Genomic DNA, 16,136 nt, shown 5'->3' with positions numbered 1-16,136 from the left:
AGGAAATAATATTAGAATTAATGAAAAAACTCCAAACTTTATGAAACGGTGTGTGTTTACCTGACAACACATCCTTTACAGTCTCCATGTCTCTCTCTGTAGTTCCACAGGCCGATGGGTTTACCGTCCAGGAAGGTCTCCCCCATGCAGCCGGTGAACGTCGTAGTTCTTACTGCATCTGCTTTCTAAAAAGACAGAAGGAAGACAAACAAAGTGAGGAAAGACAAGACAGGCTCCCCACAGACAGACAGACAGAGAGACAGTCAGGTGGTACAGTACCTTGATGGTGTCGAATATTCCTCCTACAAACAGGTAGGCGTTCTGGTCGACGTCCAAAATGGTGAAGGCCGTGGGCGAGTTGGCACTGGCCGGGGTCGGCATCATACCAGCCATAGAGCCTTCCAGAGGATATACTGATATGGTGCCATTCAAGCCATTACTGCAGACAGAGAGGAAAAGGCGAAAGAAAGAGAAAGAGAAAGAGAGAGAGGGAGAGAAGGTTTGATGTTATTTTGTTTGCCATTCTCTATTTCCGTGAAGACAGACCATCTAACACAAGACTCATTCACACCAAGCAGACTTCCCACCTGCGCCGTGCATTTCTATCCCAGAGATTTCCCAAAGGTGTTTTCCACTGGGATCGCACAGACTATCAGTCTTAAAAATGTTCCCCTGCACAATACAGAAACGCTGCTCCTGCCTCGAACAAACAAACTCCGAGGTGGGGAATTTATCTCATTGTACAGCCCAGAGGTTCCACTGCTACAAACTGGTTCCACCTTGTGTTTCTATCATTCATCTTTAGCACCGAGAGTTCATAAAAACCGATTCCAGGCGCCTCTAAATGTACATGGCACCACATCAGCTTTCACTAGATTTACACTATATCTATGAGACGATGTGCTGTGGGCTCACAAGGCTGAAAACTCTTTGATTTCCCTTGTGAAGAGACATGTTTCCTTCAGCAGCGCCAATGAGACGATGTCCTGTGGTTTATATGTCAATTTATGTTTCCAGCTACAATCGATTGTTGCTGATTAGATTAAGTTACAGGGAATAAAACTCCTTCACTTTATTTATCACAAGACCACAACATCATTAAAGGTGCTACAGTATCTGACCACAACTACAAGTATGAAATGAAATTTGATTTACTTTCCAAACATATTTTAACTATTGGGACAAAAGTTGTAATCACCCTATTTTCACTTAAAGCAGAAGTGAGTGATCCGGTCGTTTTCGCTAATGCTGCGTTGCAGGCAGGCTTTTGAAATCGTAAATTACAGCTTCAAGTCACAACTTACGACTTTGTAGCGTTCCAGGCAACCCACTCGTGTTTTTCCGACCTGTTTTACCGGTGAAAGTCACTATAACGGCCACTCGTAACTTCCGACCGGTGAACTCGTACCAGATCGAACTGGTATGACTTCACGGTCGGAAAAAAACGAGTTTCCTTGAACGCACCATAACAGTCGTCGTCCCTACGTCACCACATTCACGGCGTTCCTTGGCTGCACACACAGCCCTGCATGCCGTTCTCTCTCCTCATTGGATAAAAACTGTAGGATACGATAAATGTTTTCTCTTCGGCTCAGAGCAGAGCAGAGGGACTGAGAGACCCGTGTTTCAGTCCAAACACTCTATGTAAGTGATTGCTGTCGGAAGATATAACTATTTAAGACTTATATTAACACAAATATATCACTCACTTCTGCTTTAACATTCAGTTTCCCTCCTGGGGTAATAAGTATTTTCTATTGTATCGTATCGTATCGTACCTCTTCTCTCCCATTGTTTTTGATCTTTGTTAATATTTTGAAATCATTATCGTTACTATATGTTTTCAAATTTTCCGATATTTTCTATTTCTTTTCTTTTAATTCTATATTTCCATAGCGATAGATCTATCGCTCTGTATATTTCTTCCCTTCTTCCTTCCCTCCATCTGTGCCTTTACGGAAAAAAATGATTCATCACAAGGAAAAACTTTCTGCAATGGAAGTAAACGAACCCTCGAAAGTTGATTCAAACCTTTCCTAACTCGTGTCAATTACTTACAAACCCTCTGTCTGTAAAAAGGCGTTCGTGTTGGAACAAACTGTGTCACTCGCATCATCTGAGGAATTATTTGGACAATACAGCGCTGCAGGAAGTAGGACTGAATGTTTTCATCATGATGTTGAGGAAAAAGGTGAGTAACAAAAGGAGGACAGACGGGTTGTGTCAGGGGTTCATCGTACAGCGAGATAATGACCCAAAACATTAGAGGAAAAGAACCAGACAGCAGCTCCACATGATAAAAGAGCAGCACAGTCTCCATTTCTGAACAATATTAGATTTCCATTGTGGGAAAAAATGCAGATATCAGAGTGGAGGTAAGTGCTTTATATTTGCATCTAAGTGGCTCTCTTTGTTGTCTATTTGTTTGTAGTATGCGACTGTGAATAAAATAAAGTGTATGAGCTGCTGAGTTGGTTCATTGTCCATAAAAATGTGCTTCTAATCATCCCTGGTTTCTTAGATCTGACCATTCTGCTTTGAGCAACAAAGACTAAACAAGTCCTGTGTGTGTATGTGTGTGCGTGTGTGTGTTCTTCTTACCGAGACGCCTCTATCCTGTGCCAGTTCCCATCATGGATGGTGTGATGGGGATATTCGACCCTCCCCACACCTGAACCTACGTCCCAGAGGAAATTCACCTTCCCCTTACGCATCTCTAAGGCCAGGAAATCAACCTGAGACACGGAGACAACACAGGGTGAATATGTCTGTGATGACTCATCACGTCAAGAGACCAGTGATTCAGCTGGAGGGAGTCGTGTTGGAGGAGGAGGAGGAGGAGGAGGAGGAGGAGGAGGAGGAGGGGAGGGGAGATAAAGGAATATAGATGCAATGAATCTAATCCAATGAGTTTCAATGCATCCTGATGCTACATTAGCTTCAGATACGTGTAACTAAAGGAAACGTCTGCAGTGAAACCACAAACTGAATTGGAGTTGGAGGAGAAGTAACCTCACAAGGTCGTCAGATGAACCACATGTGTAAAAACAAAAACACAGCACATCGAAACTGGCAAACATCAGCCTCAAGTCACATCATCTAATATCAAGTAGAGATGCACCGTTCCACTTTTCTTCAGATCCAATACAATTCTATATAGATGTTCTGATACCATGGTTCGTATCTTGTCTATATAACTAGTTGTGCTGAACAATGCAACATGTTTGTGCTTTGAGAGTAAACTATCTTCACACTGAGGTTAGTTAATGTTGAGGTAGACAGATGTGCACACTACAGAATGGAATCTGGATTTGTGACATGAATCTGTGCTGTCAGTCCGATCCAACCCAATAAATAAATCACGTCAATTTCAGACCCAATATTGGATTGGATGGGATCGCTCCCATATCTTAAGTCCACGATAAAAAAAATGCAAAACTGTACAGTGCAGAGCTTTGTCTTTCCTGTCTCCTGAGGTGACAGGAGTTATATAACGCCGTCGATGGTGATGTAAAAATGATGGTGATTAATAAGTGTCTAAAATGGCCATAGAGTATTTATCATGTGGGGAATAGTGCAAGAGTGAACAGAGAAGTGATTCCACAGCCAGCTCTGATCTATTCTGAGGGTACAAAGTTTTCTCCATCTGTCTCTGTAAGTGGGTTTTCACAGGATCTTGCTGTATTTTGATTAATGATCTTATTATTTATGTATGAGACCAAAAAATTAATAGGAGAATTTTGAGCATATGCTCTCATCTGGATGCTGCGTCTGAAGTGCACACTCACGCAGCATTATTATTCATATAGTATTATGCACAATTAGGGATTATTAGGGAGTCACATTTGAAGACACAAATGACACACATACACAAACAGGTACACACACTTATCTTTCCAGTCTCTCCAGGGTAATGACAATTATTCATTAGCACAGATCACAGGGCAGCATCGTTATTATTCAACTAGCATTACACACTATTAGTGAAATGTTAGAGGTGCACGCACGCACGCACACACGCACACACACCATTACTATTCATACTGAATTCTTCGCAATTAGAAAGTATTAGTGAGAGACAGTACACACACATACACACACACACACACACACACACACATACACGTGCATGCGCATTCAAGACTTCCCAGTCAGATGAAGCGCAGCAGTGATTTCTCAGGGGAAATCAGACTAAAGCAGATAGCAACATAAACTTGTTAATTGCTGCTGCTCGTTAGGACGCACACACATATCCATACGCACTTATCCACACATATGCACACTTTGGGATTATCAGCGGTAACTTAAAACAGAGGGGTGCCGTGTTTATAGGGGTGTTAGTGAGTAAGTGTCAAGAAGTATTAATTATTCTCATATTAGACAAATCATTCAGGGAGTGTGCGTAGACTAAGCGTGCGTCTGCGTGTGTGTGCATAAGAGTTATTGTGTGTGTGTGTGTAGAGAGAGGAACATCTGTGTGTGTGTGTGTGTGTGTGTGTGTGTGTGTGTGTAGACTCTGACATTTTAAAGTGTGATAAATGCTGCACAATATACCGCACCTCAGCTTTATATTAAATATGATTAATAGTTTAATATGAAGCATTTTAGAAATTTTGAACTGTCAACAGCAATAACACCAGAGCCAAATGCACTGCAGACAAAGTTTGACCAGGCGTTTTTTCTGCAGAGCCATGAAGATGTTTTAATAATCCAAGAAAACCTAATGGGTATTAATACACAGCAAAGTTTTATTATCATGGAAAGGCATTGTCCTGAATCTACAGATGAGAAAAACTATTGCAATTCATCTCTATATATACACGATAGCTCATGGGTAAAGAAAACATCACTGTCTTATAAGCAGGTTTTTGATATTTTGGTCAATTCTAAAATGAAAATAACTATTTTGTGGTTTAAGATTACAGCTTATTTAAAACATATAGTAAATCTAGTTATGGTTGAGATAGGCCTAAGAGTGATGGTTTGACTGTGTTTGTGGAGATTAGTGCTATATACTCAGTACTGTAGTACCAATACTAGTAAAGTGTCTACTGTACTTACATATTTGGCTGATCCCAGGTAGAGGAGCAGGTTGTCAGGTGTTGTTGTTTTAACATGGAGGACGATGGTGTTGTACCTTCCTTTCCTGATCTCAGGGCGGTAACTACGGAGACAGTCGCCGCCTGATGACACTGAGACCTTGATCTGGAATGAGGAAGACAAAAAGTGAAGACTTCAAAGCTTTGACCTCTAAAAGCACAGATTGCATTTGAATAAATTAAAAAAATTAATTGGGAGACGTCTTTCCAGTTCAGAGTACAACTTTTCAATTTGAAAATTGCTCTTTTTTCCAGATACATTTGGTATAATCTTAAGAATAACATTTAACACACAAAAATCTACCTGAGATCATTAAAGGGGGTCTTATAATGGATGGTAAAGCTTTTGAGAGAATGTGACAACTTATGTGTGAGTAAGAGTAATATTTTAAATCAAAGTGAATGACTGTAAAACGTGAAATCATTGCATGACTCACTGAGTTGGCTTGTTTCCTGGCTTGGTTGATCAGTTCCTTAATTTGCGAGATGTTTCTCTTCAAATTGTCCTGCAGCTTTTTGATTGGCTGCAACTTCTCCAGCAGCCTATCAGCTTCATCCTCTAAAACCTTCACTTTAGCTCCTGCAGCGTGGACTGAGAGAGGAGAGAGAGATAAAGCACCTCAGTGATACAGAACCACGCAGCAGTAGCGGTCGTTACCATTAAGATTACACAGTAAATTACAGCCGAGAGAGCGCGGAGAGAGCTGGCGTGTAGAAAGGATGACAAAGTGCGTAGAGGATGACAAATAATGGCAGCCGAGAAGATCATTGATATTACTCAAAGGAGTAAGAGAAGTATGGAGGAAGAGCAAGAAAGATGGAGAAGGAGCATTAGTGCAGCTAAGCATTCAAAGAAAACTTTTCTACACGATTTACTATAAAGGTTGAAATTGAAAAAGATGTATATTCAGAAATAAATAAATAAAAAAGGAAGAAGAAGAAGATGTTCCATGCTTTGTGGTGCGCAGAGCTCTCATGCTCCAGCCGGGCAGAGCAGAACAGAGGCATTATTAGAAGCCATTGCTGCTTATTGGAAAGATATTAAAGAAGATGATCATAACATTAATGGGTGGTGCTCCAATACTGTTGTTGAAGACAGATCATGATGACATAGCTGATATCGATTGATTATATTTAACTACGGTATATCCAAGTGATGGTTTTAAAGGATTCTAGGTTAACATGTTGCACAGCGAAGCCTTTAAATATGATGAAGCACGTGTTGCGTTAACATTACCATCCCATAACATAACCACTCTGTATTAGTTGGTCATTACAACATTGTATTGGTACACCACTTACAGTAAACAGTACTTATATTGGAGGTAAGTGAAATATACATACTGATGGCTGTGGGGATTGGAAAAAGAGAGACAGAAGAGAAAAAACATCAAGTTTGTGTTGAAGTAATCATGACTCACTAATTCATAACGTCACGTCTCCAAAGAGTCGAGGAATTAAACCTCACTGTCAGAATCAGGATTTAAATAAAGACACATTATAAAAAATACTTATATGTTTGATCTTATTTGTTATGAAATTCAACTTTATATTAGTGAAAAAATACTTTTGGTGCCTTTTTCAAGTGGTAAATAAAAGTCAGAAATTCAGATTATTGATGAAACTCTGTTGCTATGTAACAACCCATAATTAAAAAGGGGCTTTACTGTTTTTCTCGGGGTCCTGGATCATCTGATTGGCGGCGTTCACAGTGTCCTCCAGCTCACTGTAGTTCCTCTGCAGGCCACTGAGTCGCAGGTTCATGTCCCCGAGGCGCTCGAGGACATCGATGGCGGTGGCGTTAGCATCAGCAGCTACAACCTTTGTAGCTGCTAGCCTAACTGCTGTGTCTGTCAAAGAGATAATCATACATAGTCATCATACATATCATAGTAATAATAATAATAATAATAATTTGAAAAAACAAAACAACAACAAAGGCGTATAAATTATATACATTAATCAGTGGCACTGCAGTAATGGACCAATAGATGGACTTTGTGCTGCTAATGATACAGCATTAAAAATAAGTCAACATGATAGATATGGTGTTTAAATCAATACGTATGGTGGAATTAATCAGTATGACAACACTGACTGGGAGGAAGAGGAGGCCTCTAACCCGACTGAGTCTAACAGTAGATGTGTGAATCCACCTATTTGTTGTTTCTGCTTTGTTTGACACTAAGGAACAGAAGTTGGACACAGAGATAAAGAGAAGACAGAGCCCATGTCAGATTTAGAGGCAGGAAGTGGCACTGAGTCAGTGTGTCGCAACTCGACTCCACGAGATATGATGCTGTAATTCAAATTCAACTTTATCCCAGTATCTGGAAAAATCTTCAACAAACTGAGACCATGATAAGGACAGATAGTTTTTTTCTTCTTTTAAGTTGCCAAATATGAGATTTTCAGTGACAAGAACAATTTTCATATCAATATTTCAATCGTTTAACCATAAAATGGTAAAATCATATTAGTTTATTTTATATTAACTACCAAATTAGAGTATCAAGCAGAAAACTGATACTTATTTACACCTGACAGGTAGAGAGTGATGCTGTATTTGATGATCCTGCTGACTCTTGTATTAAATGCAGCATTGTAAGTCTGGCCATAAAAAAACTAACTTGTTTTGACTCAATAGGTGACAGAGGTCAGTTCATTAGTGGATTTTAGGGGTTAGAGTGAGTCTGTAAAGCCATTACCCCAGTAGATAATCACTGCTGAATGTCACTCCTAACCACACATCTGATTGTGTTATCAGGTTGAGTAAATCCTGTGAAAATCTGACTGATAATCTTTTGGTCTCCAGTGAGACGACCCTCTGTGACACGTTCTGATTGTTGTGATTCAGAGCTCCCGCACAGGGATTTCAACCGCATTTTAATTTACAATTGTGTTAATTTACAATGTGTAGTGGATTCATTTAACTGTTTGTTTTTTTTCCCGCATGTTGATCCAAACGCGACCATGTGAATCACTTTGGTTCAACCACCTCACTCTCTCTGTGTGTGTTTGTGTGTCTGTGTGTTTCTGGGTATTGACACATGTCAAGTTGAGTTTACCAGAGCAACTGACCTCTATCCGCACACTGATATTGATCCACTCTCCCTTTATCTCTCTCCGAAACACACACACACACACTCACTCACTCACACACTTGTGATTTCGTCATACCGTTGGGGATGGCGTTGAGCGTTGCCATGGTTCCGTTGACAGCTTTGAGTAGGTCTTTGGTTTTCTCTCTCGCTGCTTTAACTCTGCCCTTCAGCCCGGCCACACTATCTGCATTCTCTACACACACACACACACAAATTAAATAATGGTGATGGTTTGATTTGAAGCCTGCTAATAAAATCAAATCCCTCTCCCAACAGGAAGGATTGACTGACAGAAAGGAAGAGAGAGACAGATGAAGAGTGACACTGATGACACTGATGACTGATGATAAACTGCTTCAAATGAATGAATCTCTATACTGGTTTTGTTTGTATTGTGTACATGATTAATTCTATATATGACAATTAGTAACCAGCCTAAACTGTTATACTGTTGAATGTTAAATGCATCATAATATATTTGAATGAGATATACTGCACAAACACATACAGTATACTGTATATACACTGGTGGTTACCATTGACATCATTTTGCAGTTGTTTAGCTTGGTTCAGCAGTCTGTGGCTCTTCTGGAGGGCACCTTGAGCTGAATCCTTTATTGGGACCTCTGGACCTAAAGCCTAAACACACACACAACAGCAAAAGTGTGACTTGAAATGCTTTCATCCCACCCAAAAAAGTGCTTCCTGACTCATTTAAATTTTGGAAATAAATTAAAAAATCTGATTTGTGACACATAAAAAGGTGCAGTAATCTGCATAGAATCTTTATATAAGATCAAAGCCTGACTACTTTGCATTGCTAAATGATATTCTAAGAAAGGCATTCAGCCGACTTTACCTCTCCTCACATTCACTCTCCACCCTCAACTGCTGCTTTCTTAGTTTCTATCCCTCATTTTACTGTGTGTTCAGCCCTTTCTACTTCTGCCCTTTACCTCTTTCTTGCCAAAGGAAGAAAAGAAAAGAAAGAAGGAGAAAAAGATGCAGGTGGAAAAATGCAAACGAGGGGAAAGAGTCAAAAACAGGGTAAAACATTGGCAGAAAAAGGGACAAGTAAATTGGCACGCAGAAAATAATTGAAAAAGAACAGAGAGGCAAATAAATTATTACAGAATAAAGTGGAAAAGAAAATCAAAGATGAGGAATGCAACCAAGACAAAAGCAGAAAGAGTGGAGAGTGAACCAAAAAGAAAAAAGAAGAGAAGAGTGAAACAAGGACAAGGAAAAGAAAAAGAAAAAAAAGAATAAATTAAGAAATAAACGTAGGAAAGAAGAAGAAGAAGGGGGAAAAGGGAGATTTCAGGTGTGTGTGTGAGTGTGTGTGTGGCCATGATAATGAAAGAGGGAGAAGGGGAAAAATGAAAGAAGGAGAGAGGACAGAGAAGTGCTTTGATCTCTCAGCCATGACTAATGGAGAGCACAAGCTTACATTACTGTTACTGCATGCAAGACACACACACACACACACACACACACACACACACACACACACACACACACACACACACACACACACACACACACACACACACACACACACACACACACACACACACACACACACACACACACACACACACACACACACACACACACACACACACCTCTTGTCCTTAGAGTACACGTTCTTAGTCTGGATAGCCTGAATGCTTGTACTTGATATTTACAGTTTGAATGCAGTGTCTGAATGAGACACGTGTTTATCATGTAGAGTTCAGCTTTCAGAAATACATGAAGACAATGTGCCGGTTTGTTTCTGCTGTAATGAGCCGATAATGCAGCCAAAAAAAAAAAAAAAACTAACAGGATGCTTCGTTGAACCCTGAAGGAATCGTCCACTTGAGGAAACAAGCAAGAAACAGTCATTTTGAATTCAGTCGATAGGTGTATGTGTCGTCTCACCAGAACCAGCGCCTCGTTTGCCCTCTGCTTGGCCGCCTTCGCCTCTTTCTCTGCTGCGTCCACATTCGCCTTAATGTTACTGTAGGCCTTGAAGGCAGCTGTTGCGTTGAAGGAGAGATTTTTAGCTTCAGCCAAAATCCTGCAAAGGAGAGGGAGGTCGGGTTGTTATTTTTTCCCCCTTTTGTTATGTTCTTTATCTTTGCAACGTTTGTTAAATAAAGTCAAACCCACAGTCAGGACATTCCTGTGACCGCAGCCTCCACCATCACACCTCACACTCAACTCAGTCATTGTCACTGTGGATATTTACTTTTCGGAGATTTCTTCTGTTTTACTTCTAGAGATGCAACACCGATTATTTATATTGATGAATTCCTGTTTTAATTTTTCATTTCGGCCTCAATCAATCAAACTTGTAGTGCACCAACATGAAAGATAATGAAGCAAATCAAAAATAATCAACTGATAATAAACATCATAACAGGTAAAAGACTTGGAAATCCCACTTATACTGTATGTGAATATATACTGTACCAATACTAATGATGTGTTTGTATTTACCCATCCAGAATGGCAGCAGAGTCGTTGAGCTGCTGGGCGTGTTCCTCTGCATCCAGCACACGGTTTGCTAAGTTGCGGCCTAAACCAGTGGTGAGATGACTAACTCTGTCATCCAGCTGCTCATGAAGAGGACCCAGCTCTGCCTTCATCTCCTCCAGGTCCTACAGGAAACAACACAATAACATCACCGCAAAAAAAAAAAAGGACTGACCCACACAGATCACTTTTTGTACTTCTGTTTATGATAATAGCCCGTATTATTATTTCATCATTTACATCAACAAAATGATTTGAGTTAAGATGAAAGAGGCAAAATCTAAAAACAGATCTCGTTTCTCCTGATGCCAAATGACACAAACCGATATCAGACATGAGACAGAAGAGCAGAGAGGTACAGTAACGGTTCTACTTTGTGTGACTTCAGTACCTCGATCTCTTTGTTCATGTTGTCAGAGAGCTGGTTGGCTTCATCCAGGAGATGCTCTCCTTCTCCGAGGATCCCCTGCGCTTCCTGTTTCACCGTGCCGACGGCTGAGCGCTTCCTCTGCGAAGAAACAAACCGGGATCAGCAGCTGCACGAGACGCTCCAGCAGCAGCAGCTGCGACTAATCACTGTTTTCATTATGATGATCATTTTCTCCGTTAATCAATTCATCATTTGATCTGTGAAGTGTCACATAATAAGATGTAAGACGAGGACAGTTGTCACAATTGAGACGATGCAACAAGGAAACATTTGGCCATTTTTGAAGACTTGATAATGAAAATAGCTGCTGATACATTTTTTATTGACTAATTGATTAATTATTTGTCTCAGTCCTAATTAATAAACACAGTGTGTATATTTGTGGGTTTTTTCTTTAATGCCTGGGATGTTGTGTAGGATTTCATATACAGTACAGGTTTTAATGGAGAAACCTTCTTCTTCTTCTTATTCCAAAGATCTGTTGTATCTGTTGTTGTCATGGCGATCCCCAATTAGAAGAAAAAAATCCAACGATGTGCCCAACATTGCATCAAATACAAGTGAAATCTGCTGCTTTCACGATGTGCTCGGTGCAAATTTGCATGCAGTTGATACTTGGATGCAAATGACAGCAAGGAGCGTGGAGCAGAGTCTGTATGAAGCTGTGGGTGAATGAAGATGATGTCATGTGTTGTGAGGTCACATCTCAACTCTCTGGACTCTGAGTTTTATCTTCTGTACAGAACAGCTCTAAAAAAAACCTCTTTATGATTGAAAAATGATTCCCACTTACTGTGAATAATCAAGAGGACATTAGAGACGAGAGTACATTTAATGATTTGATTGAATAACACGTGAACTCAATGCAAAACCCTTTGTTCAGTATGTGTATTCTCCTATTTTCCACTAGCAGAAGACTGCAGGTCAAGGAGAAACAAAGAAAGACATTAAGAGAATATGCTGTGTGTGTGTCTGTGTGTGTATGAGCAGTGCTTCCTCTTGGACACGTATAATAATAATAATCTCCCTGATAAATGCTTGTTGTTTTGTTCTGTTAGGAATCTGCGCTGCCTCTAAACCTACCTTGATGATGAATCACATGCAAAACGCTTAAAAGGAAAATAATAAGTGGTGTCTGAGAAGAATAGAGGGTGAGATCCAGCTTTAAGGACTTTAAGGTTTTTCAGGAGAGCGATACAAAGAGTTTGTCCTCGGCATGACTTGTGTTAAAGGGATAGTTAGCATTTTCTTCTGGTGGGAATCTACAAGAGGAATTGTAACGTCGATATAATATGACCAACTCACACAACGGTGGCAAAAAAGAAAAAAACCCTTCAAAAGACAAGCTCAACCCCCACTCTGATTACTTTTCATATACAGAGATGATCAAATCTTTCCTGTGTGGATACAGTATTGAGTGAGGTAAACATCATGGCCGACATGTAGGTGTGAATTTCGGCGGTGGGAATGATGAAATATTACAGTATGCATGAGCAGAAGAATAACTCCAATGTGAAGGATGCATTACATGCATAAAGTGATTAAACAGCAGTGTGTCACATGTGAGTGCAGCAGTTGTTTACTTCAGCTAGCTTGGAGGCTATACTCCATGACTTGTTAATGGCTTGTGATCTTCACCCTTTTCTTTTCACCTCAAAAACTGGCGTTCAGGACAATGACAACCAGTGTCCCGGTTTTTGTTCTTGTCTGTTTTTGAAACTGGTTTTACCTGTAGATATTGAATATTTTGGAGATGTGACTGGTCATGTATGAGTTTACATTTGCTTTTTACCTCCAGAGCTGTGAGGTTGGCTTGGTTTTGTTCAGCCAGAGACCCGGCCTGCCTGGTCTTTCCCTGGGCGGCGCGGAGTAGATCCCCGGCCTCCTGGAGCTTCCCCTCATGGTCGGACAGCTTCCCTTTTATCTTGGGAGGCAGATGGTGAAGCATTAAGTTAATGCCATTAATTTGGGGGAACATGGAAGACAAAAGAGTAAAGATTAGAAGCTATAATTACCTCCGCTTTCAGGTCCTCTGTGGCCTGATGGGGGTCGCCAAACAGTCTCTTGACTTTTTGATATAACTCCTCTGCGAGGCTGAAAGGAGAAGGGGGAGGGCGGGGAAAATAGATTATTTACATTTTGTTCATTTAAACGATATTCATGGCTGAACAGTGGAATAAGTTAGTATGTATGAATGCAACATTTCACAGAGGACAGAGGAGGAGGAGGAGGAGGGGGGAGAGTTATTGAGATGTGGAGGGGGAGAGCGAGCCTCGGCTGGTGCAAAGACAATAATCACTCCATATGAGTGAATGTTGAAATGCAGGAATGAAATTGCTGACTTTCTGCTATTGACCCCTCAGGCTGAGTTAGATTAAATTGTAGCAGTGAAAAACATTTCAAATATCGCAAAACTGATGCATGTGTGTTTGCATGTGACTGGTTGGGCAGGTGACGCCATATGTGCTAATGTACACTGCAGCAGAGTGTGATGTGATGCTGGAGAGGGGGACAATTAAAACCCAAACAAGCTTTATCCGTGTGTTTCTGATGAAGAGGAATAAAGTATTTATGATTCTACCACAGTCCAGTCAGCGGATTAACATGGAATTGATTACGCTTCGTTAATTAGTGATGATTGGCATCCACTCCTTGACAACTTTATCCCAAAAGAAACCACCGAGCTACACACAGACAGGAGTGGGGGTGATAATTTCCCCCTGGATGAAGGTAGACTCAGATCCTACAGGTGGATGATCGGGTCGTCTAAATGAACAACAGCAGAGAGATAATGAGCAAAGGACTGATGGCCTGAGGCGGCCGGTGACCCCACCCCCACCCCCACCCCGACAACGTTGTTCAGTCTGAATTAAAGCAGCTGTTTTCAACAATTTCTGTAACTTTCTGTATCCAACAGGCCAAAAAATGTGCCCTCGTATTTCAACGAGTAGCACGTCACAGCCTTTGGATTCATGCCAATAAGCTTTTCAACCATCCCTGAATGTGGCTGTTCAAAATCAACTTGTGAATACTCTTGGCTTTCCGTGTGGCTGGATGACATGTTGTAAAGGAGGTAGATCTTTGATAACATAGCTTAGTTTAGATGATTATGTAGGCTACACCTTATTTGGACCCCTTTATCTGCAGAACTGCCGTAATTTTAGGTGGAATAGATTCAACAAGGTGCTGGAAACTTTCCTCAGAGGCTTGTTGTGAATCTCCTGATGCTCAGGTTGAACCTGCCTAAATGCAGGTAGTTGCTGCGATGTGACTGGCCTACAGTATAGATGGTGATTACTCACACTCACTGGATCCACCATATCATGATTTGCGATGCAGCTTTTAGCTTGATTGCAGATTTCCTCATAATGCTGTGCCTTAACATCAGTTTTGTTGGATAAGCCATCTCACTTTGGAAATATTTTAAACAGTTTAATAACCATGTTTACCATAGTGTCCCTTAATGAGCCTTGTTTTTTCACCTACAGCATTAATTAAGACAACAAGGATCTAGTGTCCTCCAGTTGCTATCACTCAGAGGACAGATTCGCACAGTTGTGAGGAAATATGCAAGGTAATAATTGGATTTGATGAATCTTTAATGAACCCTGTGGGGGATAGCAAGAAGAAAACATAATGTAACTAAGTAAAAGAAACTAATGGGAGGGGTGTCTAAGCATCACCCCAGCTGGCTATTACAACTTTACAGTAGTGTATGAATGAGAAGTCACATTTGCAGCACAAGAGCAAAGTTCTAACAGCAGCAAATATGTAAAATCTGGACATTTGTGAAACTGTGTTTATGTAACGTTGCTGAAGCTTCTCGACCACAGTTGTAGCTGCTTGTGTTTTTCTCTGCAGCTCTGCTTGAAATCTCCCCTCAGGGTGCAGTCAAATAATCAACGGCAGACTGACAGAAGAGTCATTCAGTGGCTGTGGCAATTTCTCTTTGTCTTTCTTTTTCTCATACTCTCTCTCTCTCTCTTCAACGCCACAACTCTCCGACTGCCTGTCAGTTGTTCTCCTCTTCCTCGGCGACTTTCCTCTTCGCTACAAGTTTCTTTGTGTTTTTATGTCTCTCTCTCTCTCTTTTTGTTTTTGCCCCTTTGGCGAAACTTTTAATCAACTCATCGACCTTGTCAACGCTTACTGCTGAGAGAGACAGACAGACGGAGAGGGGGAGGAAGGAGGGATGAAGACAGAAGATTACTAATTTCATCAAATGCCTTGAGAGGGACAAAGAGAGTGAGAGCAACAAAGTGAGGAACACTCTGTTAAAGCATCAGCAGAAAGTCGTGGCTTTAGGATATGCAGCAATCAAGATGTCTGCGCAATGGAGGGTGTTTACTCCTGATGTCTGCTCCGTCAACACAAAGAAAGAATGAAAATGGAAAAAATATATATCAGAAAGGGAAGAAACAACCAATGAATTTGCATGACTTAACCAAACAGCAACCTCCGGGACTGAGAAATGAAATCCGCTCCTACTGCAGTTCCTCAATGCACCACTAGGGGCCGGCTCCAAAAGTGAGTCAATCCTCATAGACTCCCATGTTAAAACGACCAAATTTACAGCAGAAATAAACACGTTTACCAGCCTCGTTTTGGTTTCTATAGTTTTCACCTTCACATTAACTTTACAAGGGATACATTTCCATCCATTAACATTTTCTTTAATGCTTCCAGTTATGCATAATTGAGGATGTGCTGCTTTGAATGATATGCCAACTGGTTACGACGACTGGTTTGCCAGAGCTGAAGAGGAGCAACAGTGGAGACTGTGATGGAGCGGGCTACACCAGCTGGGAGTATGGTGAAGCCTTCGGTGGAAAAATCTAGGAAGCATCCAAGAAAAGTTTCTGATGCTCCAGATTTATATTTAAAAACAGGAAGCATTTAAAAGCTCATTGCAAATGCTGGAAAAGAAACTGAGAGATGTCACCTTACTGCTATTGGACAGATTGGTACATGTATAATATTTGG

General features: G+C 40.8%; 1 protein-coding gene across 1 annotated transcript in view; it reads right to left on the bottom strand.

The window, feature by feature from the left end:
• lama2 (laminin, alpha 2) overlaps nt 1-16,136 on the bottom strand; it is a 195,573-nt gene that overhangs the window by 24,273 nt on the left and 155,164 nt on the right. Inside the window, exons 41-53 of the mRNA XM_084000340.1 lie at nt 13,169-13,247; nt 12,946-13,077; nt 11,115-11,231; nt 10,688-10,848; nt 10,127-10,265; nt 8,740-8,842; nt 8,280-8,396; nt 6,767-6,949; nt 5,537-5,691; nt 5,062-5,205; nt 2,602-2,735; nt 280-439; nt 61-185 (exon numbers count right to left, since the gene is read on the bottom strand). Coding sequence (XP_083856466.1) covers nt 61-185; nt 280-439; nt 2,602-2,735; nt 5,062-5,205; nt 5,537-5,691; nt 6,767-6,949; nt 8,280-8,396; nt 8,740-8,842; nt 10,127-10,265; nt 10,688-10,848; nt 11,115-11,231; nt 12,946-13,077; nt 13,169-13,247 — 1,749 coding nt within the window. The remainder of the gene's footprint in view (nt 1-60; nt 186-279; nt 440-2,601; nt 2,736-5,061; nt 5,206-5,536; nt 5,692-6,766; nt 6,950-8,279; nt 8,397-8,739; nt 8,843-10,126; nt 10,266-10,687; nt 10,849-11,114; nt 11,232-12,945; nt 13,078-13,168; nt 13,248-16,136) is intronic.

This window comes from Trachurus trachurus (assembly GCF_905171665.1).
Source record: "Trachurus trachurus genome assembly, chromosome: 24".
Lineage (NCBI taxonomy): Eukaryota > Metazoa > Chordata > Actinopteri > Carangiformes > Carangidae > Trachurus > Trachurus trachurus.
Note: the sequence above shows the minus strand (reverse complement) of the source record. Positions and strands in the feature narration are given on the sequence as shown.